This window comes from Mustela putorius, unplaced genomic scaffold (genome assembly GCF_011764305.1).
Source record: "Mustela putorius furo isolate JIRA1106 unplaced genomic scaffold, ASM1176430v1.1 tig00000765_pilon_pilon_pilon, whole genome shotgun sequence".
NCBI lineage: Eukaryota > Metazoa > Chordata > Mammalia > Carnivora > Mustelidae > Mustela > Mustela putorius.
Genome location: NW_025421470.1, coordinates 5,006,301 through 5,029,371, shown reverse-complemented (window position 1 = coordinate 5,029,371; position 23,071 = coordinate 5,006,301). Strand labels below are relative to the sequence as shown.

Genomic DNA, 23,071 nt, shown 5'->3' with positions numbered 1-23,071 from the left:
GGTAATCGAACTGTATTTATGTAAATAAAATAAGAACAGACTGCTTTCCAACCGATTCACAGAGAGAGTAAAAAATCAGTCTTTTCCTACAATTTAGTTGATTTCTTATTTTTTCCCATATCATAATATTTATCATAATTGAAATAAGCAAATGTTATTAATCTTTTAGAAGCATGTATGGACTACAATCCCGGCCACTGGACTGTGGCTGAATTTACATATTTCATTTTCCAAACATTTTAAAATTCAAATGTAAGTGTTCAGAAGTCAATCTGGTTACAACCTTTCTAATGACATCTGAGTAAAGGCTAAAACCGTTTGTGGCGTATAATTATTACTATATATTTAAAGTTAGAAGCCATCTTAAGCAAGAAGTGCAAGTGGCCTTTTAAACTGAACTATTGAATATCTTTGCTAGGGTGCAAAGTGGGTAACTATGACCAGTGAGTCAATAAATAAAAGGGGATGTCAGACAGTAATCTTTCACCTCGGATGTCCCGGGCTTACGTGGGGTTAACCCTGTTCACCCAGCCTGCAATTTCCTCTTTTGGGGACTACAGTTTCCTCTGTCAACACAGAAAAGATGGAATAAATGTAAGCTGGGGTAGCCAACAACCGTATTTCGTTTAGAAAATGTTCCTTTTAAATCATGTTTTGAAGCAACGATTCACCAAAAGGATATGCTCTCTCCTCTGCCCAGACATCTGCATTAAAAAAAAAAAATTATAGACATCTCACCAACACCAATGAACACAGTTTTTAGCAAATTCAGTGTTCCAGGCTTCCTGGCAAACCCGCTGTTAAAGTCTTCCTGATCAAATTTGTGTTAGTGCGTGGTATTCCTATGGGGGGGGGCTCCACGGAGAGATGTAACCTGTCATCTAGAAGGCTACCATTAGAGACTGCCCGGGACGTCTCCAGCTTTGCTCTCTTGGCTATTATAGGTTTCGTAGGAATCTGCTTGGTTTCAGTGTCATCTTGCATCTGAGGGCTTTCTACTTTCTTCGTCCCCTTGTCTGTCTGATTTGGTTTCGGCACCTGACATCCTCCTTCCGTCCGTCTCCTTCCCTCACACTTCCTTTCCTTTCCCCCTTTCTTTAAATATTTTTATTTATTTATTTGAGAGAGAGCACAAGCAGTGGGAAGGGGCAGAGGGAGAGGCAGAACTAGACTCCCCACGGAGTGCGGAGCCTGATGCAGAGCTCAATCCCAGGACTCGAGGATCATGACTTGAGTCAAAGGCAGATGCTTAACCAGCTGAGCCACCCAGACGCCTCTCCCTCACACTTTCTATCACTGGTCTTTGCTTGGCTTCCATGACCTAACATGATTCTTCTGATCCCTGGGGTTCGTTTCTTTTGGGGACAATTCTTAACCACTGGATAGAATTTATTTTCTGAGGTTTTAACCCAGGTGGGGGCCTTTTTTTTTTTTTTTTTTTTTTTTTTTAAATTGAGCACCCGTTACTAAGTAAAGTGAATACACAGTCAGGAGTCACTCTCAGCCCTGTTCATATTTTAATTTACTATCATAAGACAGCTTGCTATGGCTATTATTTTCATTTTCCTCCTTCTTTCAATAGTTCAACCTTCTCCCTAGTAAGGGGGTATGGGTGGAAGCAGGCAGCCTGTCCAGACACTGCATGGCTCTGGCCACAGTGATTGGTCCAGGAATGGATGGTGATCTGTAGAGAGACTCCCAGAGTCCCTTATTCTGATTTCCCTATGCAGAATCATGGGGAAAAGCTCACGTGAATCCAGAGATGATGAAAGTTTTCTTGCCAAATAGAGAGGGTGCTCTGAGTGAATGATGTGTAGAGGGAAACCAAAGGAACAAAGATAAGTTTCAGATGGTAATTAAATGGCCAACAGACACATGAAAAACTGCTCCACGTCACTCGGCATCAGGGAAATACAAATCAAAACCACAATGAGATCCTACCTCATACCAGTCAGAACGGCTAAAATTAACAAGTCAGGAAATGACAGATGCTGGCGAGGATGTGGAGAAAGAGGAGCCTCCTACACTGTTGGTGGGAATGCAAGCTGGTGCAGCCACTCTGGAAAACAGCATGGAGGGTCCTTGAGAAGTTGAAAGTAGAGTTTCCTTATGACCCAGCAATTGCACTACTAGGCATTTACCCCAAAGAATACAAATACAGTGATCCAAAGGGGCACCTGCCTCCCAATGTTTATAACAACAATGTCCACAACAGCCAAACTATGGAAGGACTCCAGATGTCCATTGACAGATGAGTGGATAAAGAAGATGTGGTGTATCTACACAGTGGAATACTAGTCAGACATCAAAAAAAATCTTTCCATTTGCAAGGAACTAGAGGGCATTATGTTAATGATCTCATTCATGTGGAATTTAAGAAACAAAACAGATGAACATAGGGGAAGGGAAGGAAAAATACAATAATATGAAAACAGAGAGGGGGGTAAGCCATAGGAGAAGCTGAACTCTAAGATACAATCTGAGGGTTGTTGGAGGGGAGGTGGGGGGGATGGGGTAACTGGGAGATGGGCCTTAAGGAGAGCATGTGATGGATGACCACCAGGTGTTCTATGCAACTGATGAGTCACTAGATTCCACCCCCGAAACTAACAAATTTTTTAAAAATAATAATTTAAAAAAATATCTAGACCAGGCCTTTCTGAGACTTATGCTATCTGCCCCTCCCAAAGCTTAGTGTAATGCAACCTTGACCTCCATCCCGACCTCTCCCCTCCTCACACTGTTACAACTGCTATTGAACCAGTCTGATTGGAGTTTCTGCTCTTTGCAATCATAGGATCATGGTTGATCCATTGATCATCCCCTTCTAGGAAAGGCAGATTTGTATTTAAACAGTTCTTGTATAAATTTCATCAGACTTTATCTTCAGACACTTGGTGAATAGGTTTTAATGTGAGTCCGACGGAGGCATCGATGAACCTGCCTCTATGAATGAGAATCTGCAGTGAAGTCCACAGCTCCTGACGGTCACACATAGGCCTGTGACTTACACATTGTTTATTCACAATGCCTCCAAATCTACTGCTCAGATTCCACCATCCTGAATTCCACTCCTGTCTATCCAACTGCCTACTTAGTGGACCCATTTAATAGTTCGACCTCAATACATCAAAGAGTAGACTCCCGATTTCTTCCCTTAAATGGCTTCCTTGCATCTTCTGCTGACTCAACTAACGGGCGAGCTCTTCTTTCCATTGCTCAGGCTGAAATTTTACCCTCTTTCACCCACATCCAATCCATCAGGCAGTCCCACTGAGTAGAACCTGTCTTCTCCTCACCCCCTCATTGCACTCCTTGGCCTAAGCCCCGACCTCTCCCCTGCATGAGCTTTCTAGCTTGTCCTTTGTCTCAGCACAAGAGTCAGACATATCCTTTTGCAATCTAGTCAGGCCCTGTGACATCTCTGTTTAAAATCATCTGATCAACCCCTTCATCTCACTCAGGAAAAACTCAACCCCTTAGAGTTCATCCCTGCTGTACTGGGTCCTACATAAAAGGGTCCTGCTAATTCTGACCCCACCCTTCTTAATTTACCTTGTGTTCACTCTGTTCCAGCCACACAGCCTCTGTGCTGGCCCTCCAGGTGGCCAAGTCTGCCTCTTTATATTCCCTTTGTCTAGAATGTTCTTTCCCTTAGATACATGCTTGGCTCTCTTGCCCTCTTCTATGTCCTTGATCAAATGTCAGCTTCTCAAAGAAGCCTTCCCTGACTGCCCTGTTAAGCTCTGCAAATCCCAAATCCCTACAAGTGCCTTGCCCACCACCAGCCATTTCCTGCCAGGCAATTGTAATGAAACACTGTGCAAAATATTATTTTCCTTTTGTTTGACAATCCTTGCCAAGGACCTGAAAATGATTATTTTATATATTATATACCTACAAGAAAATAAATTCCTTTTTTAAAAAGATTTTATTTATTTATTTGACAGATAGCACAAGCAGGGGGAGTGGCAAGCAGAGGGAGAAGGAGAAGCAGGTTCCCCACTTAGCAGGGAGCCAGATGCAGGGCTTGATCCTAAGATCCCAGGATCATGACCGGAGCCAAAGGCAGACACTTAATTGACTGAGCCACCCAGGTGCCCAAGAAAAGAAATTCCTGAAAACAAAACCATTTGATTCATTTGTTTCCTTAAATGATGGAAACTTTGGTGATAAAAGCCAATAAATTCTCCTTTTTTTGGGTGTAAGCTAGTTGGAGTTGGTTTCTGTCACTGGAGGTTAAAAGAATCAAGTTAATACATTGATTTAGGCTAGTCTAGAAAATTTTAAGAAGAAAAGTGAGAATTCAGATGGTCTTTGTTTGAATTTATGTCTCCTAAAAATTGGTATTAAAATATCTGTATCCATTTATCCAACGGTCACACTTCTGGCAACTTTTCCTGAAAAGTTAACTCTACAAGGAGTTAAAGGCCAATGTGTGGAGAAGCTCATTTGACACATCATCCAAAACAGTTAAATATTAGAAATAAGTGAAATAGCACTGGAATAGATATTTTTTTAAATGTAGTCTGAAGACCCCGAGGAACCCCTGAGAACATTTTTAGGGGGTTGCAAAAAGATAACCATTGTTATTTTAACACTAAGAAATTACTTAGTTTTCTCATTGGCTTGACCTCTGCATGGATACACAGAAGTCACAGTGGGTAAGACCACGGGGGCCTTAGCCCAAATCATGGCAGTGGCACCAAAATGCAGGAGTCGTCCTTCTGTTGTTTACTACCACCCAATTCTAATTGCTTTTGAAACTGGTTTCTCGGATGAATCCATAAAAATAATTTTAAATAAAACTTAAACCTTGAGTGGGTGTCATTTTCAGTGTTCTCTGCTCTGTGTCACGAAATGGAAGAAGGCACAAAGCATTGTCTGCCTGCTGCACAGGACAGTTGTCTTGAAGGAAATCAATTGTGACTTAAATTACAAGCTCCTCTAAGCACTCTTTTCATGGAATTCTATTGTTTCCTCCAAGAATGGCTACCTAAAAGCTATAGTTATTCAGGCTTGTGCAACAGGCAGACACCGTCCTAGAGGGAAACAAAACAAAATAAAAAACCCCACAAGATATAGCCTGCCTCTCCTATGATCACAACTGACTGTATTTGCTGCAAATAATGAAATTCAAACTTTTAAGCAAAAACATAGAATTCTGTAAAACTTGTACCTGTTGCTATGAGCCTTTAGCTTCCCAATACTTAAAGACTTTTCTGATGAGAATTTGATTTTATTCAACAAATTTGTTGATATTTCAAAGATCCATGTAACTCAGCAAACCAGTAATTTCCAAATGATCAATTTATCATGTTACAAAACAAGGTGTGGGTAAGACATTCGTTCGAAGGGCATGATAGACTGATGAATTTTAAGACACTAAAGTGCCAAACACTTACCGATACAGCTCCTAATTCTCCAGGGCAGCTAATCTTTAAGATACCACCATATTTTATTCCTCCACATTGTATTGAGTATTATAAAGTGTTTTCTGGTTCATTCACTTGTTCTGTTTGCTTACTGTTCATCTCTCTTGATTGGAAGGGGAGTGCCACAGGGGACGAAGCTGGTCTATCTTTCATCCCTGCTTTCCTCAATGCCTAGAGTAAAACCTAGCATTGAGCAGATGTTTCATAAATGGTAAAGAAATAAATACAACCAAAAATGAACTTTTATGTAGCTATCATAGTCTGGTTTACTAAGAAATTCTAATGACTTGAGAAAATTCTAAAGATATCTGGCTCTTTTTAAAAGATTCAAAATTATTGGGGCACCTGAGTGGCTCAGTGGGTTAAAGCCTCTGCCTTCGGCTCCGGTCGTGATCTTAGGGTCCTGGGATCGAGTCCCGCATCGGGCTCTCTGCTCAGCAGGGAGCCTACTTCCCTTCCTCTCTCTCTGCCTGCCTCTCTACCTACTTGTGATCTCTGTCTGTGAAATAAATAAATAAAATCTTTTAAAAAATAAATAAAATATTCAAAATTATTTATGTGCAATATATCTATTATATTATACATATAACATAGAATACATAAAATATTACATAGATTGTATGTACACACATGTGTATGTGTGTGTCTGTGTTTATATGTGTCATGAAGAGGTAAACTGAGGAGGTTTGCAGGGAGAAAAAAGGTTGGGTATGACCAAGGAAATCCTATGTAACTCTGTACCTATAACATTAGAAAACAATTATCGGTATGTAGGAATAACTCAGACAGATAGCTTAGCAGGCAGAAGGCTATTGTTTCGTAGCATTTTAGAGTTATTTTCATGACCTGCATCATGTGGATTATTTCCAGAATTGAAAATTTTCTTTTTATATTCAGCTGAAGAAACTGATTTAGGGGATAGAAGAAACAGCTTCCCTTAAGGGTCTGCCCCTACAGGGCTGTGTGTCCTGGGGTGGGTCTTGTCATTTTTGTGGTCTTTACTGATAAGAAGACTGAGATTGAGTTGCATGACCCCCAAATTCATCTGATGGTTAGATTCTGTGATGTAAAGCATCATTTAAAAGTCGAGGAATTTTTCGGTGGGTCCCTTTAATCACATAATTCCTATATTGTTGCTCTGATCATCTCAACTACTCAAGATGAGAAGTTTATCTGTAGCCCTTATCCATTAGAAAACCTCTTCTGGTTGGATTCTGAAAGAACTTACTTTTAGGAGTTTTTAGGAAAAGAAAGATTCAGATGGTTCCCAACTTAGGATGGTTCAACTTCCAATTTTTCCACTTAATGATGGTGATATGTGTATTCTGTAGAAACTGTGCTTTTGAATTTGAATCTCCAGAGCTAGTGACATGCAGGAGATATTCTCTTGTGATGCTGGGCGGCAGCAGCGGACCACAGCCCCCAGTCAGCCTTTGGTCAGGAGGGTAAACCTCCGATACTGACTACCATTCTTCATGCAGACAACTTTTCTGTTCTTCACTTTCAGAATGGTATTCAATAAATTACATGATATTCAACACTTTATTCTAAAGTCAGATTTGCTCTGGATGGTTTTGCCCAGCTGTAGACTTATGGAAGGATTCTGAGCATGTTTCAGGTCGTCTAGACTAAGCTACGGTGTTTGGTAGGTGAGATGTATTAAACACATTTTTGACTTACTACCATTTTAACTTACCAAGACTGTATTGGCGCATAATCCCATGGTAAGTGGAGGAACAGCTGTACGTGCTTTAAAATGATCTGTCAGACACTAGATAACAATGCCAGTGATGTCTATTTTTTTATGGTAATACTGACAACACATAACCTCTGGAAAACCAACCCAAAAATCCACTTGAAAAGAAAAAATTACACCAACTACAGGTCTTGTCCAGATGCAGGAATAAAGAGGTCAGCACCTCTGAGGGACCCTATCATCCCTGTCTTTGTGACTGTCCTACTGGAAATATGCATCCTCTAAGGACCCCCCGCCCCTGAGCACGGTTCTGCTGGAAAAGCACGGTCATGACAGGCTGTGTGGTGACGGTAAGTGCAACCTTACCTTTGACGGTCACATGTACACTCTGGCTGGTGGAGAGCTGCGGTTGAACCAGCACGTTGCATGTGTACTCTCCCTCATCCACTTCCTTTTGCACGTCCGAGAGTTTCAGAGTGCCATTGTTCTCAAATGCCACTTGGCGATGGTTGAAAGGAAGCAGATTGGAGTTCTTGTACCATTTGATGGAGTAATAGGGATAGCCAATCACACGGCAGTGGATGTATGTGTCCCGCCCTGCTATTGCTGTGATATTTTTCATTGGTCGAATGCTTGCAGGCCCTAGAGAGACACAAAGATACTCTTGAAAATACTTTAAGGGTACATCTCATGTGTGGAAATGAGTACACTTTTCCTTGAGGGGAAACAAAAATGTAGATTATTTTCATGGAAAACATCTTTTTCAATTAAACAATTTTTTCTGTGTTTAGATTTTTCTACTAAGAAGTTCTTTATTTCCTTCTAGTTTCACTACTTTCAATTGAATGAAGTGTTAAAAACGTACATTATCAACTACTTCTGTTAAAACATTTTGAATTACAAGATAAGAGGTGATTTAATCAAAAAAGTAACTGGTCTGCACTGAAGCGTCATGCTGTTTTTGTGAAAACATGGGTAACAATTCAATTTTTAAACTGTCTCTGTAAGTAGGTTATGAAGATGGAGGTTATGTCATGTCGCACTATGAATGTCAGTTAAAATACCATGTACACGAAGGTTTACTGTGACTGTAGTAGAACAGAAGGAGAGCAGGAAGGAAAGAGCATGCAGAGCATAAACCAGGAAAGGAAAGATCAAGTGGACATATCTGAGAGGAACCAAGAGAGCAAGCTGACTAAAGAAACCAAAATGCCATTTTTTCCCCCCACATTAACCCAATCAGGGCCATACTGGAGTCAGAAGGAAAGGGGAGGAGATGGGAAGCAACAGTTGATCTGTTTTGGCATTCCAAGACTCAGCTCGGTGCATGCAAAAACCTTCTTCTCCACTACAATGAGTTATGTGTGTTTTTTTGAGGAGCTGATTTGACAAGCACCTCTTACGTTTATTCGAGCCTGGTACAGGACGACTCCCGCCGAGTTGTTGGCAGTGCAGCGGTATACGCCCCCGTCCCGGACCTGAGAGCTGGAGATGTTCAGGTAGCTGACCACGTTTCCCTCCGACGTGATCATCTGGCTGATGCGGTGGCTGCCCCCCTTGAGGATTGGGTCATCATCCAAGGTCCACGTGATGGTGGGCAAGGGTGTGCCCTTGACGTTGCACATGAGGGACACGGGTTCTGCTGGGCTCACCACTTTTTCACTAAAGGCAGAAATAATTTTGGGAGTGCCATCTGCGGGAAGACAAATTATGGAAGGAAGTGGCACATACAAATAATTAAACAACTTCCAAGTCTATTTGTTTAACAATTGGGAGGTGGGTGTAAGTGCTTATTAAACACTACAAAAAACAAGTCTGGCTTTAGAGATACAGCTAAATTCCAAGCAGAACAAGATTACATTTTCAAAATGGGCAAATACAGTATCAGCAAGCTTACTCATATATTTCCGGGTTGTCATAAGAAGAACAATTATGCAATCCAGACGCCCATGTTACACAGCGTCAGCTCCCAACAAGTCTACAATCCAGAACTGTTACATCCCCAATGGAAGTTTTAAGCACAGAGGAAATTCACCCCTCTAAATGGTCATGTTAACTTTCCACTTCTTTGATAATTAGGGCTTGCTCACCAGGGAATAAAGGAAAGACTGAGGGACTGATTATCTCACCTCATTCATTTTCTTGTAAGAAATCATCCTTTAATTATTGAACTCTACATCTGAAACTAAGGATGCACTATATGTTGGCTAATTGAATTTAAATAAAAAAAGAAATCATCCCTTATAGTTTTAATGATAAATGTTAAGTTCATGTAAAAGTCTATGAAAGTTCTGAGGGTGGGTAAAAGCCAAATAGACTTTGAGCCTTCCAGTGTGTATTAAATATCTCTGTAAGTATCTTAAGTTGATGGCTATACAATTGGTCATCCAACCTGGGACATTTCTGAGAATGAAACAGAGAGGAGGAGTAATTATGCCAGGAGGACAGGCACAGTCTCAGACTATCCCAGGCAAAGTAAGTTCTAGTCTTAGGGAATTTTCCGTAGGAATTTCCAATATTTTCAACAAAGATAAAATTTTCATACTCCATTGCTGATCTATCGTATATATGAACCATCTCCCTCACACTGTATGGTAGTAATCACAAATGCATCACTGACAAATTGGAAAGCCAAACAAATGAAGGAACACATCTGAAGCCTCCTCGCAGTGCCATCCCAGAAAGGTAACTGTTAACACTCCAAAGGAATCTGAAGAGTTTCTCCTCCCCAGACCCCCGGAAACGTGGAAGCCTAGTTCTGTGGCCAGTGAGGCCCGGTATGTAGGGTTCTCCTGATGGGGTGCGCTGCTGAGCCCTCTACCATCTTTCCTCTTGCAAATTCCTGAATGTCAACTCCATTCCAATTTCTGGGTGACTGGAGAAGGCCTCCAAACTATGCTTTTTGTTTGTTTGTTTGTTTGTTTTCCCTCATGGTAAGTGGAGTATTTCAGTGTTCTTGGACTGTAAGCCTCTTGCTTTAGTACAAAAGATGAAAACAAGGACTTCATAATATGGAAGAGAAGAACCTGTGCCTTTGCCCTTAGAACACTGTAAACACTGCTTCAGCATGTTCCGCCTTAATTCATGGAGAAGTTAGATGCTGCTGTGATTGTTATTCTTTGTACATAATCAGTCATTGATGCTTAGGAATATTATTTCATTTAATCTTAAAATTCACATTTTTTTCAGGATGTGCTAAGCTGTAAACTTCTCTGCACTGATTGTTACAACATACACTAAAGACTCGTCTTCTTTTATCTATTTTTACCTTTTTTATTGTTATCCTTATCTTTATTTTTTATCTATTTTTCATCTATTTAGTAAAGTTTTCTTCAGTTATTACTTTTTTCTCTGTAGATGAAGTTTACATACCGTGAAATGTACAAGCCTTAAGTGTAAGAATGAGTTTGTTAAATAATTAGACTGTGTAACCACTCACATGAGCACAATGTAAAGCATTTCATCACCCCAGAACATTCCTAGAGCTCCTTTCAATCAACCCCCTCTCATCAGACAGAGGCAGTCACTGTCCTGATTTCTTTCACCCTGGGTTAGTTTGCCTGTTCTCGAGCTACAAATCCGTGTAGTCATAAAGTAGTGAACTCTCTGTACAGCAGGTACTCGACCTTCACCACAGCAGTCAGCAAAACTAAGAAATGTGACTTCGGGAAAGTAGGACTGCATACTGTGTTCGTATTGACAGTCTGCCAGCTGACTGACCGTGGCCTTCTCAGCGATTTCCCCTAGCCCAACCTGCACCATACACCCCATCTATGTGTCATGCTTCTCTAGTCTCCTTCAATCTGGATCATTCTTTTGCATTTCTTGACTTTGACATTTTTGAAGACGTATTCCATAGCCGGGTGCTCAAACTGGGTTTTTTCCTATTTCTGCATAATTAGATGCAGATTATACATTTTTGGCAGGGATATCATGGAAGTAATGTTGTCTTTATGTGATTATTGGCCATTGGTGTCTCTCCTTCTGTGAAATAGCTGCTCAAATCTTATTTTATTTTAAATAAAAACTTTTAAGCCTTTGCTCATTCATCAGGGTTCTCTCAAGGTCTATTTTTTCTATTGCCTACTTTGTCTTTTGACCCCTGCTAACAGTGGCCTTTTTTTTTTTTTTGTATGTTAAGTTGTTTTTATTTTTTTTTTAATTTTTTATTTTTACTGGATTCTTCTCCACATTTTCCAGTTCAGATTTTAACTAAGTTTGTCAAGGAATTTTATTTTTAGATTTTAGAACTCCCCACTGTTTGGGATTTCGGACCACCTTCCTTCCTAGAATTTCAACTTACTTCCCTCATTTGCAGGTGATTTGACAGTGCAGACTTCTGACCTTTTATACCTAAATCCCATAAGACTATAGCTATCTGCCTTTCTTCTAGTATTCTAGTACCTCCCTTCCCTATCTCACAAAGACTGGGGAATGTCCTCAAGGGAAAAGTGGTATCAGGGCAGATATCACCTAATCCTTTCCTCTTCTTTCAAGGGTCCAATCTTTTCTTCCTGCTTTTGGGTGTCTCTCCCAAGTTTTGTTTTTCCTCAAGTTCATAATTTTTAAGTGCTTGCAGTTTAGTTAGATAACATGCTATTCTATCATTTCCTAAAACAGGAATTTTTTTTTTTAATAGGACCTATTCTTACACTTTTCTGTGATCCCATTTTCCAGTTACTGTGGTTTGATCTTGAACCTAAAATTATTAGATTTCATTTTCCTTAGACTTCAATTCCAGTTTCTTTGGCTTCATAGAAAATATTTCCAGATTCTGCATTATATCCTTGGCCATTCTTAGCTCATGGTATTGTGAGTTTTTAAAATTTACACTAATCTAAAGCTATTTCAATGGGAATAATAGGAGGCTTTATCCAAGGATACTAGATAGACACCATCTTAAGGCAAATTCTAGATACGTATTTATAATTACACTTCTGCTCTCTTTTGCTACATTAGCACTGTCATCTCTCAGATGAGGGAAAAAAAAAGGTGAAGCTTCTTGTCCTGAATGGAAACTGACATGCGGTAGATAAATCTGGGAGTATGCTCAGTAGGGTCCTCTGCCCCCTTTTTTCATTCAAGTGACAGGCTTTTTTGGTGATGAAAGCAGACATTATTTTCCCAGTGAGACCCGAGTGTCTTTGAAATCTTTCTTGCTGTCATTCTCTGGTAACCTGAAATCTTTTGACATCATTATGGATTATCAATATGCTCTTTAGGTTTCCTTAGTCACACAAGATAGTTGCCACGGTAACTAGGCCTAGACAGGTATTCTCTCCTTTTTCTGCCAAGAATCTAAAAATAGTGATGTGTAAGGACCACAGCGCATCAGCAGCAGCAAACCAGCTCTGTACGAATGGATCACTCTCTGCCCTTAATTATTATGGGGATCGCAGTGTCAGGCATTTAATATGGGTTCCATGCCTTCAGCTAATTTCACCTCTGCTTTAAGAAACTGTCTGCAAGGAAATGCTTGAATCAAAATAGGAATCTCATTGCTAAGCCTGCTTCTTCTTAAAATTAGTTAAGGTTAAAAAAATAATAGAAATATCCTTGAAGAGCATCAAGACATTTAAACTTATATTCATACATAAATATTTTTTTCTCTCTTGAGGCTATATGAAAGTCATGTAATTACTTTAATCAATGTACACCAAATGAATATTCAATTATACGTAAAGACATAATTTCCAACAAGATGCACACACATACAGGTAAAAGTCAGTTCAATTATCTGGTGATAAATGTATGTCTCCCTTGAATGTTACCTTGATAGCTTTTGTTCCCTGGCTGATTGATCAGCCTGCATATGTAAGCAGGCCATTAAGAAAAGAAAATGGCATTCCTAGGACCTATTTTAACAACCCGAGGTCCTTCCTCATGAATTTTGTTAATCTAAATTTGTGAATATCTGGACCCAACTGGGGACAACTATACACATCAGGTGCCACTTTTTCCTTTCCACCAAGGACGGTGCTGAAATTTTGCTCTACATTTTTTCTGCCAAATTGTATTTCTCAACTGGGGGCAATCCTCTCCCTACCCCACCCCCACCCGCCATCCCCAGGACATTTGGCAATGTCTGGAGGTATTTTTGGTTGTCACAACTCTGAGGGAGCGCTACTAGCATCTAATGGGCAGAGGCCAGGGATGCTGCCAACCCCCCCCCCACCCCAGCATATAAAGTGGCCCTTCAAACAAAGCATCACTGAGCAACTCCCGTCTATGGTAATGGATGTCAACCAAACTCGAAGTTGTAAGTTTTTGCGGTCTGTATCTTGACAAATAACTAAACACAAGAATGGGCAAATCTCCATTACTTAACTTAATGTGAAGTTACTTTTGTTATGTCTACCACTTACAACTTTACCAGTACTGGCTCTTTCATTAGCCTGATTTCTCCTGAAGCATTAGGGCAGAGTTATTAGCTAGCCAGACAGAGAGAAATCTTAGCCCTAGGACTTAGCAGTACTGCTTCAGTGTTCTTCTCTCTGAGTGCTCTGGGTTTGCATTCTGGTGTGGCCGAACCCTGTAATGAGGCCCACTGACCTTCAAGGACCACCTGCACAAAGTCTTGAGCGGACAGCTTATCCTTGCGCACAAAGCACTGGTACGCGCCCCCGTCACTTTTGACCATGTGATCCATTATAAGGTTTTCGTGGTTGATCCCTGTGATCCTCACATTTTTTCCAGGGTTGAGGATTTCACCGTTTCGGTACCAGGAGAGTTCCTGGTCCTCACTGCCTGTCACGCTGCAGGACAAGGAAACCTGGCTACCCACGCTGCTTTTAACTTTCCTGGGGCTGATGGTAGCTTTCAGTGGCTCTGGAAATTTTGGTAAGAGAAAGAAAAAGAAGGTAAAAAAAAATCACATATGTAGACATCATTTCAACAACATGCTGAGCTTTTGACAAGGCACATGCATCACGGTAAGCATACTCTCTACAGTTCTCATGTTTAGCATTATGTCATAGTGCACCGTTTTATTCGGGAGCACCCTCTTCATTGTTTGCCTTTCCTTCTCTATGTAGCAAATAGACTGGCAATGGTCACCTTGCTTTCCCAATGAGTAAGTGTGAGGATTAACCCACTGACAATAAGAAACACCATGTGCTGGTTACTGGTAAGGAAAGAGGTATTTGAATATTTAAATCCCATTGCCTTGTCCCAATATAGCAGCACAGATGGGTTTCTCTGAGACATTCTCTCACATTGCCACACTTGCTCACTGCCCACCCACCCCCATGTGGTTTAACCAGGGCCAGTCATACACAGCTGTACGAAAACAGGTAGATATTAGAATTCCTGGCCATGAAAACAGGGTTTTTCTTTAAAGTGAGGCTAACTGGTTTGGACAGGGATGGAAATTTCCCATTTGAGGTTCCACATTTTCGTTCAACAAACCCAAATGGATGTAACAAGCTCATTTATTGAGCATCTATTATAAGCCAAAAACAGCGTTAAACTTGCAAGTAAGACAAAGATGACTTTTATGGTATGACTGTCATATACCAAATAATTACTAATGTCTTTTGTACATTATTTAAGTCTTGCATATTTTATCTTATCATATCCATTTTACAGAAGAGGAAGTGGCTTTTTCAGAGAGCTTAATTAACTTCACCAAATCCACTCAATAGGTAAATGGCAACAACCATTTTTTTACCCCAATTATTCCTGACATCTTGTGTTACCACACCAGGACTCTCTGATTTCAAGTTCAAGCTTTTCATGGAGGAGACCAATATAAGAGTAGACACAGTAGCCAAGCAGTGATATAGGATCCATCAGAGATATCTAATATGTGGAAAGAGATCAAGAAAGTCCTTAGATGTCAAGGATGGATAGACCGAAGCCCAGATGCAATGAAGGGGCATTTTGTGTATTAGGTGGTGCAGGAAGACTGTGTCTGCTCACTGTGGATGAAACAGCCTCTCTGTGGAAAATTGTGGGAGAAAAATGACAAAGGCAACCTGGAACAAGATTACAAAAGGCCTCAAGATTTTGGAATTAATTCAGAGGAGACTAAAGGAAGCATTCAAGTATTTTTAGCAGGTGAGTATACAGTCAAACACATTTTTAGGAGAATTGACTGATCATACTGTGTTAGACAAATTAGGGATGGGTCTTGGTCCGTAAGGGGGCATGGCAATTTCTAGCTGAGGTACAATTAAGACTCAGTCTGGGACAGATGGGGTTGGGGAGTGCGGCTGAGAAACTTCGAGTTGCAGTCTCTAGGACTTGGCAGGACTTGGATGCAGAAAGGAAAGGCTTATAGAGAATCCAAGATTTAAAGTCTGCATTTGGGGGGAGGGGTCAGGGGGTGAGACATTTTGAATAAGAAGAGTCATTGGCAAGGTAGAGATGGCGGAGAGTTTGGTTTGGTTTGTGGTCTTGTTGTTTTGAAGTGCCTGCGAAACATCTGATCTAAAATTGAGAGATACACTCATCTGACACTCAAGAAGGAAGCCGAGGCAAAGCATGCAGATCCACAGTTATTCTCAAAGGGGAGGGCTCTGGAGCCATGTGAATGAAGAGAGTGTGAGGGCAAAGAGATGGAAGAGGAGAGGGTGTTGGATTTGGAACCCAAGAGAATGTTTTCTGTCTAGAGACAGAAAGACAAAAATGAAGTCAGAGAGAGGTGGGAAACATTCAAGAGGCATTTGAGGCTTGTCTGATGTGGCAAAGAAGCATAGTAGTGAAAATAAACACAGTCAGAATTAAGATCTTTCCATGGGTAAGTTTTAAAATGTAGACAGTGATTAAATGCCTTTATAGAGAAAGCAATAAATTAAACCCTGAGAGCTGAGCATCAGATGCGGGGGGTGGGGATGTCTCTGGGGAGGGCACTACACTGGGCTTTGAGAGATGGGATATTTGAGACCTTCAAGTCTTTGAAAGGCATCTTCCATGTGGAGGGAGCAATGTTCAGGATAGGAATGGGTTTGTACAGAGAATAGGAAAAAGTTAGATTTAATAGGAGTAGATTTCTTTGAAGCAAAACTATGGGCAATAGGACCAGACAGGTGTACTTGGGATGGTTTGATACTATCCTTAAATATAAATTTATTCAGCAGGAAATGGGGCACCATGAAAGGTATTTTAACATAGAGGAGATTCTGAGCTTGGGAGGATACTTCTTACCTGCTGTTAGTGCTGAATCATTGCATCTAGAATTTCTTCAACTACAGAAATAGAGTTGTGCATATCTTATTTCCATTTCTCTCTAATCCCAGCCTAAGCATGTTTATGTGATATTTGCAACACCCGTCCTAGGTAGCTGGTCCCAGGCAGTCTCTGGGATGTCTATGCTAACAACTTCTGTTGGTTTAGAATGATCCATGCTCAGGGTGACATTGAAAAGATAGTTCCATAAACAGGCATGGGTTTGGCAAAAGGCCAGGATAACAGACCACTTCCTCTTTCATTGTCAACTCTTATGATTTAGCTTGTTGAATTAGTTCATCAAATTAAATATATATATATAATCTTATTTTATGTGATATGCAATATTATATATAATGAAAAGAATATTCCATTCACATCTAAGAGCCACCTATTTTGGCCAAAGTTCTGCCCATCAACTGTGGCCATGTGCTCTTGGATAAAATTGAGAGTGTCAGAATAAAGTGTTTCCCGTTGCAGTCATACCCCTCCTTCCTCTGAGGCTGGCTTCAGCATCCTTCTCAACACATTACTCAAGATAGTCACTATACATATATGAAACATATCCACCATATTTGAACTAAATGATATGCAATAGTGAGTCCAAGTCTAACATTTTTATCATAATAATGATATCATAATAATAAATAATAAAATCATTTATTATTTTATCATCTTCTGATAATAGCCCCATTCAGGAACATCAAAAAGCCTCTGAAAACCAGCCAAGGTCGCACACTGTGATCTGACTACTGTTGCTTGTATTGACATCACAAGTCCGCCCCTCTTCTGTCAGTGTTCAGACAAGGTGGGCATTATTAATTCAACAGTTAGGTAATGTGATCTCAGATGCATCTCCTGTGGCCTAATGGAAATCTTGCACGTTCAGACAGACCTGAATTCGAATCCTAAGTCCCAACCTCCCCAGCTGTGTAATCTTGAGCAATCTGTCTGAGCATTCATTTCCTCATCTGCAAAATGGGGTAATACTGGTCTCAACAGGACTGTTGTGAGGATTAATGGAAGGCTTTAGTGAGAGTCTGGAAGTTATCTTGTAATAAGAGCTCCATCAAAGGTGGTCAGCATCACCATTCCAAGCTACCATCCAACTTACGTTTCACGTACAGGCGGCCTATCACCTTAGCAGTGCCGTATCTGTTGGAAACTTCACACACATAGCTGCCTGAGTCTGAAGGACGAGTGTTCTCAATGAGCAGCCCCGTCACAGTCTTCTGGAACCTTCCAGAAAGTTCCAGAGGCATGTTGTCCTTCAGCCAGCGATAATCTGGCTCAGGATGCCCAAGCGCTTTGCAAGGCAACTCCACACGCTGCCCTGCCATGGCTTTGCGATGATCAAACCCATCCAGTATGGATGGGGCTGCGTTCGCTGGGTCTGAAGGAGAAAGAAAAACTCTTAGATGTGGTGAATGAGTTGAAGTGGTCATTTAGAATCATAGGACCTCGTGTATAAGTTAATCTATACATCATGCTAACTATTGACAACAGATCTTTAAGATTTTGTTAAAGAACAGAAAGAAAAACCCTATTCATTGAAATTTCTTCTATTCAGAATTTTCAAAAAGCTAAAGCAGAAAAGGTTCTGCTTTTCATTTCCCACTAAATAACTAAGAACTCCAGAATCAGCAGGCCTCTACAGGAGCTGCTGGCCCAGGCCAAGAACTGAGTTGTCTTGTGACCAGAAAACATCAGGCTTCCCCTTTCAAAAGAACAACAGTAGCAGAGATAGTGGTTTGACATTAGTAAAATTTATTTCACACACACAAAAGAGAGTTTTATAGAGAGTTATTGAATTTGAAGTGTTTTATTTATTCATTTCACAATATTGTTGAGCCTCACATCCAAGGCCAGTATACAGTCCGGAATTAGAGACACAGTGACAAATGAGACAGGAAACCCTCATGGAGACCCTCATGGAGCTTACAACCAATTCCATGAGTGGGGCTGGCAGGCAATGTGCAAGCACACGAACACATAAAGGTGGTGTGGCCTGTAGTAGGTACAATGAAGAATTGGAAAGCCTGACATAACAGTGAGTGAAGGTGGATGTGTCAGGAGTGGGGTGAGGGGGATTTAGGGGTGGTGATCATGGATGTCTTTCACGATCTCTGAGGACAGACAAAGGAATGAAGATGATGAAGGTGTGGCAAAAATCAAATAGTTATTACATATGACACAGCCTTGCTTTTACAACACAACGGTATATAGTTCACCTGTTCTCCCCAATGAGGTTTCCCTCGTATTGAGTTCTCAAGCCTGTTGAAGAAAAGGACCAACTGCTCTCAAGAACTGGGTCAGTGGAAACCATGCAGCTGCATGACCAAGCTTGCTTTGAGGAATCAACGTTCTCAGGGCATATTATGAAGAATGCAAAAACAGAGGTCCACTTTTGGATGCCCAACATAAAAGTCAGTAACCTTTCCTTAGCCTTTCTGTTACTCTTCCTGTTCAGAACTTGTGCTAGACCACACACATGAGTGGTAGCACTGATTTCCACATGTATATACAGAACAGATATGGGCTCCTGGCTCCCGAACTCTTCTTACCTTTGCCTTGGTTAGAAAAGCACCATGGCTGTTGTGATCTGCCTACAGTAAACCCAAAAACAAAGGACTGGATATCCTCTATCCTATCAAAGAACCTTCTGGAATGGTCTCTTAAAGTGCTGTGATTCCACAGTTAGCCACCGGGGGCAGTCAGGAGACCTGAGTGAAAGTGGCAAATCCACTGAGCAGAAGCTTTCCTTGGTGATCAATGGAGATAAAATCCACAGCATACCGCTGCCTGTATGTTGCTATATAGCAACATACCTTCTTGGTGCTATATGAGAACAATGTGAATGTTCTCATGGGATATGACAACGGACTCTAAGAATCTCCTTTCTAGGACTCTTCTGCAGTTTCATTGTCCATTATAACTGAAGAATTCCATAGCCCATTATTATTCTCACTCACATGGCTGGGTGCAGGGCTCCAGAGGGATTACAGACCTAAGAAACCCACAACAACAGGTGCAGAGTCCTTGCCAGCGAAGGCCTTATTGCTTCAATCCTCTCCTGAAGGAAGTTAGACAGACTTTGGAAAGTGTTGAAGAGCAAGTGAGTTTTTTATGGACCACAGAGTTACAAAATTTAGTGCTTTGCCTAGAGTGGGAAGTAGCTCTGATGGTAGAGAAGGTGATCCAAAGAAGGTGTCACTCCTTTGGTGGGCATGGCTATTTATTTGTTTAGTTATTTTGTAGAACAGGTCTACAATCCAGGAAACAAACGGTGCCCATTTTTTTTTTAAAAGGTGCCCACTTCTAATGTGAGTCACACAAACGCAATACCTAATGATTTCACTTAAAATTTTTGTTCTGCAACTAATAGTTGATAGAAATTTCTCAAATATGCTTAAAGTAGTATTGTTTAAATCTGACTTTTTTTTTTTTTAGAAAGAATGCAACGATTGAATATCCATATCAAAAAGAACATTTTAGAAACCTTGCCTCACACCACCTACAAAAAATTAACTTGAGGGGCGCCTGGGTGGCTCAGTGGGTTAAGCCGCTGCCTTCGGCTCAGGTCATGATCTCAGGGTCCTGGGATCGAGTCCCGCATCGGGCTCTCTGCTCAGCGGGGAGCCTGCTTCCTCCTCTCTCTCTCTCTCTCTCTCTCTCTCTGCCTGCCTCTCTGCCTACTTGTGATCTCTCTCTGTCAAATAAATAAATAAAATCTTAAAAAAAAAATTAACTTGAAACAGGTCATAGATTTAAATGTGTGAGTTAAAACTTTAGAACTTTCAGATGAAATGATAAGAAAAAGTCTTTATTACCTTGGGTCTGTCAGAGTTCTAAGATATGACACAAAGGACACAAGTGTCAAAAAATCAATATATTATACTTTATGACAATAAAAATAGTTGACATTTTTCAAGAAATCACTGAGGAAAAAATAAGGAGCAACTTACTGGGAGAACATATTTGCAAATAATATTTCTGATAAAGGACCTCTTTCCAAAAAATATAAATAGCTCTGAGATCTCTATGATAAGAAAAAAAAATCAAAATTTTGACAAAAGACAGAACGAATGCCCAGGCAGCTCAGTTGGTTAAGCATCTGCCTTCAGCTCAGGTCATGATCCCGGAGTCCTGGGATTGAGTCCCGCACTGGGCTCCCTGCTCAGTGGGGATTCTGCTTCTCCCTCTGCCTGCCACCCCCCACCCGCTTGTTCTCTCTCTCTCTGAGAAATAAATACATAAAATCTTTTTTTAAGGGGCACCTGGGTGGCTCAGTGGGTTAAGCCACTGCCTTCGGCTCAGGTCATGATCTCAGGGTCCTGGGATCAAGTCCCGCGTCGGGTTCTCTGCTCAGTGGGGAGCCTGCTTCTCTCTCTCTCTCTCTCTCTCTGCCTGCCTCTCTGTCTACTTGTGATCTCTCTCTGTCAAATAAATAAATAAAAATCCTTAAAAAAAATCTTTTTTTTAAAAATAGGTAAAAGATCTGAATAGATCTATCGCCAAAGAAGACATACAAATGACAAATAAGCACATGGAAAGATGCTCAGTGTCATTAGCCACCAGGGAATTGCCAATTAAAACTATAATGAGATACTACTTCATACCCACTAGGATAGTTTTAATAAAAAACACAAACAAGAACTGGTGCTCATAAGAAGTGGAGAAGAAATGGGTCCCCTATACACTATTGATAAAAAAGTAAAGTGGTATGGCCACTTTGTAAATAGTTTAGCTATTTCTCAAAATGCTCAATTTCACTTTACTACAGTGCCCCAGAAGTCTACTGCTTAGGTATCCATCCCAGACAAGTGAAATCGTGTTGACTCAAAGAACTGTTTACAGATGTTCCTGGCAGAATTTTACATAATAGCCAATAAGCGGAAACAACCTGATGTCCATCAGTTAGAGAAGGGATAAATGAGATGTGTGTGTACATACAAAGCAATATTGTTCAGCAATCAAAAATGGTGAACTACTGATACATCTTACAACATAAATGAACCACAAAAGATTATGCTAAATGAAAGCAGCTTGATACAAAGCCACATGTTGTGAGATGCGATTTATAGGGAATATTCAGAAGGTGCCCATCTGTAGAGACAGGCAGTAAATTAGTGGTTACCTGGGACCAGAAATGGGAATTAGGATTGACTTCAAATGGGTCACAGGGAGTTTTCTGGATGGTGTAAATGTTCTAAACTTGGATGACATTGATGGTTGCTCCACTTTCTATGTTTACTAAAATCACTGACTTGGATAATTAACATGGGTGGAGTTGATGGATGGTAAATTAAATCTCCATAAAGCTACTTTGCAAAAAAAAAAAAAGTGGCACATTTCTTTTCTATTTTAAATACACAATTTAAGCAATGCTTGAGACAGACTCTATGGGGGAAATTTGGTCATGTACAAAATTAGTACAACCAAACAGCACTGTATTTAATTTTCATCCCCTCATCTTCAATCTGTTTATCTAATTTAAAAATAAGTTTTGATCACAAAAACTTGCAAACTCACATATGAGTAGAAAAATAATATAATGCATCTCATATATTCATCACCCAGACACAAGAGGCATTAAAAATTCTTTTATCATGTATTTGTTTATTTCTTTATAGTCTTTGCCTTTGGTGCTATCATACTGAATCAAATTGTAGAACCTATGTCATCTTATCACTATATCATTAGTATGTTTCTCTAACAAAAATAAAAGTTTTCTTATAAAACTGCAATATGAAATAAGTCAAACAGAGAAAGTCAATTATCCTACGGTTTCACTTACTTGTGGAGCATAAGGAATGACATGGAGGACATTAGGGGAAGGAAGGGAAAAGTGAAGGAAAGGAAATCCGAGGGGGAGAGGAGCCACAAGAGACTGCGGACTCAGAAACAAACTGAAGGTTTTAGAGGGCAGGGGGGTAGAGGATGGATGAGCCCAGTGATGGGTATTAAGGATGGCACATATGGCATGGAGCAATGGGTGTTATACATAGTGAATCTTGGAACACTGAAAAAATAAAATAAAATAAAATAAGAATGAATGAATAAATAAAACCACAATATCAGTAACATACAAGAGTTATAATAACCTCTTGATACCATCTAGTATCCACACCACATTCACTTTTCCTGATGAGCTAAGAACACATCATTATTACATTATTAGTATTTGTAATTGTGCTTAGTATATCAGCCTTGTTGTACAGTTTACAGTTAATGACTCTCGATTCTCTTTTCATTCAAAGCAGGCTTCCCCTTTTATCTTTCATGTCTTTGACTTGTTGAAGAAGCCAGGTGAGTTGTTGTATAGGAAACCTCCAGTCTGAATTTCTTTCTTGATGGTGTCATTGAGCATGTTCCTCTGGCAGTATTTCTTATAAACTGCAATTTAGCTCTCATGAGCAATTAGATCAAACTCAGCCCCTTTCCTCTCTCTCTGCATGCATACAACATGAAGCTCTCCTGCACTCAGTGACGCTGAATTGATCAACAAGTTCGGGTGAAAAAGTTTATCTGAATCACTTATTTCATTAGGGATTGAAATCATTTTCTAAATGCCATAGCTCCTTCACACTCGGTAGATGTAATTATTCTGCAAATAAGAACTTTTCTCCCTTAAATAGGATTCTTCAGTTATTTTGAAGTACAATAGTCACAGGAAAGATAAAGAGAATTGCGGTTCTCTTTAACCTACCAAGTATCAAAATCAAGAGTTGGTGCCCTAGTTTCCCCTACGAAGGCTCATGAGATTCTTACT

General features: G+C 40.3%; 1 protein-coding gene across 1 annotated transcript in view; it reads right to left on the bottom strand.

Annotated features, from left to right (window-relative positions):
- DSCAM (DS cell adhesion molecule) overlaps positions 1 to 23,071 on the bottom strand; it is a 765,964-nt gene that overhangs the window by 289,240 nt on the left and 453,653 nt on the right. Inside the window, exons 7-10 of the mRNA XM_045084552.1 lie at positions 17,414 to 17,692; positions 13,684 to 13,959; positions 8,528 to 8,824; positions 7,498 to 7,773 (exon numbers count right to left, since the gene is read on the bottom strand). Coding sequence (XP_044940487.1) covers positions 7,498 to 7,773; positions 8,528 to 8,824; positions 13,684 to 13,959; positions 17,414 to 17,692 — 1,128 coding nt within the window. The remainder of the gene's footprint in view (positions 1 to 7,497; positions 7,774 to 8,527; positions 8,825 to 13,683; positions 13,960 to 17,413; positions 17,693 to 23,071) is intronic.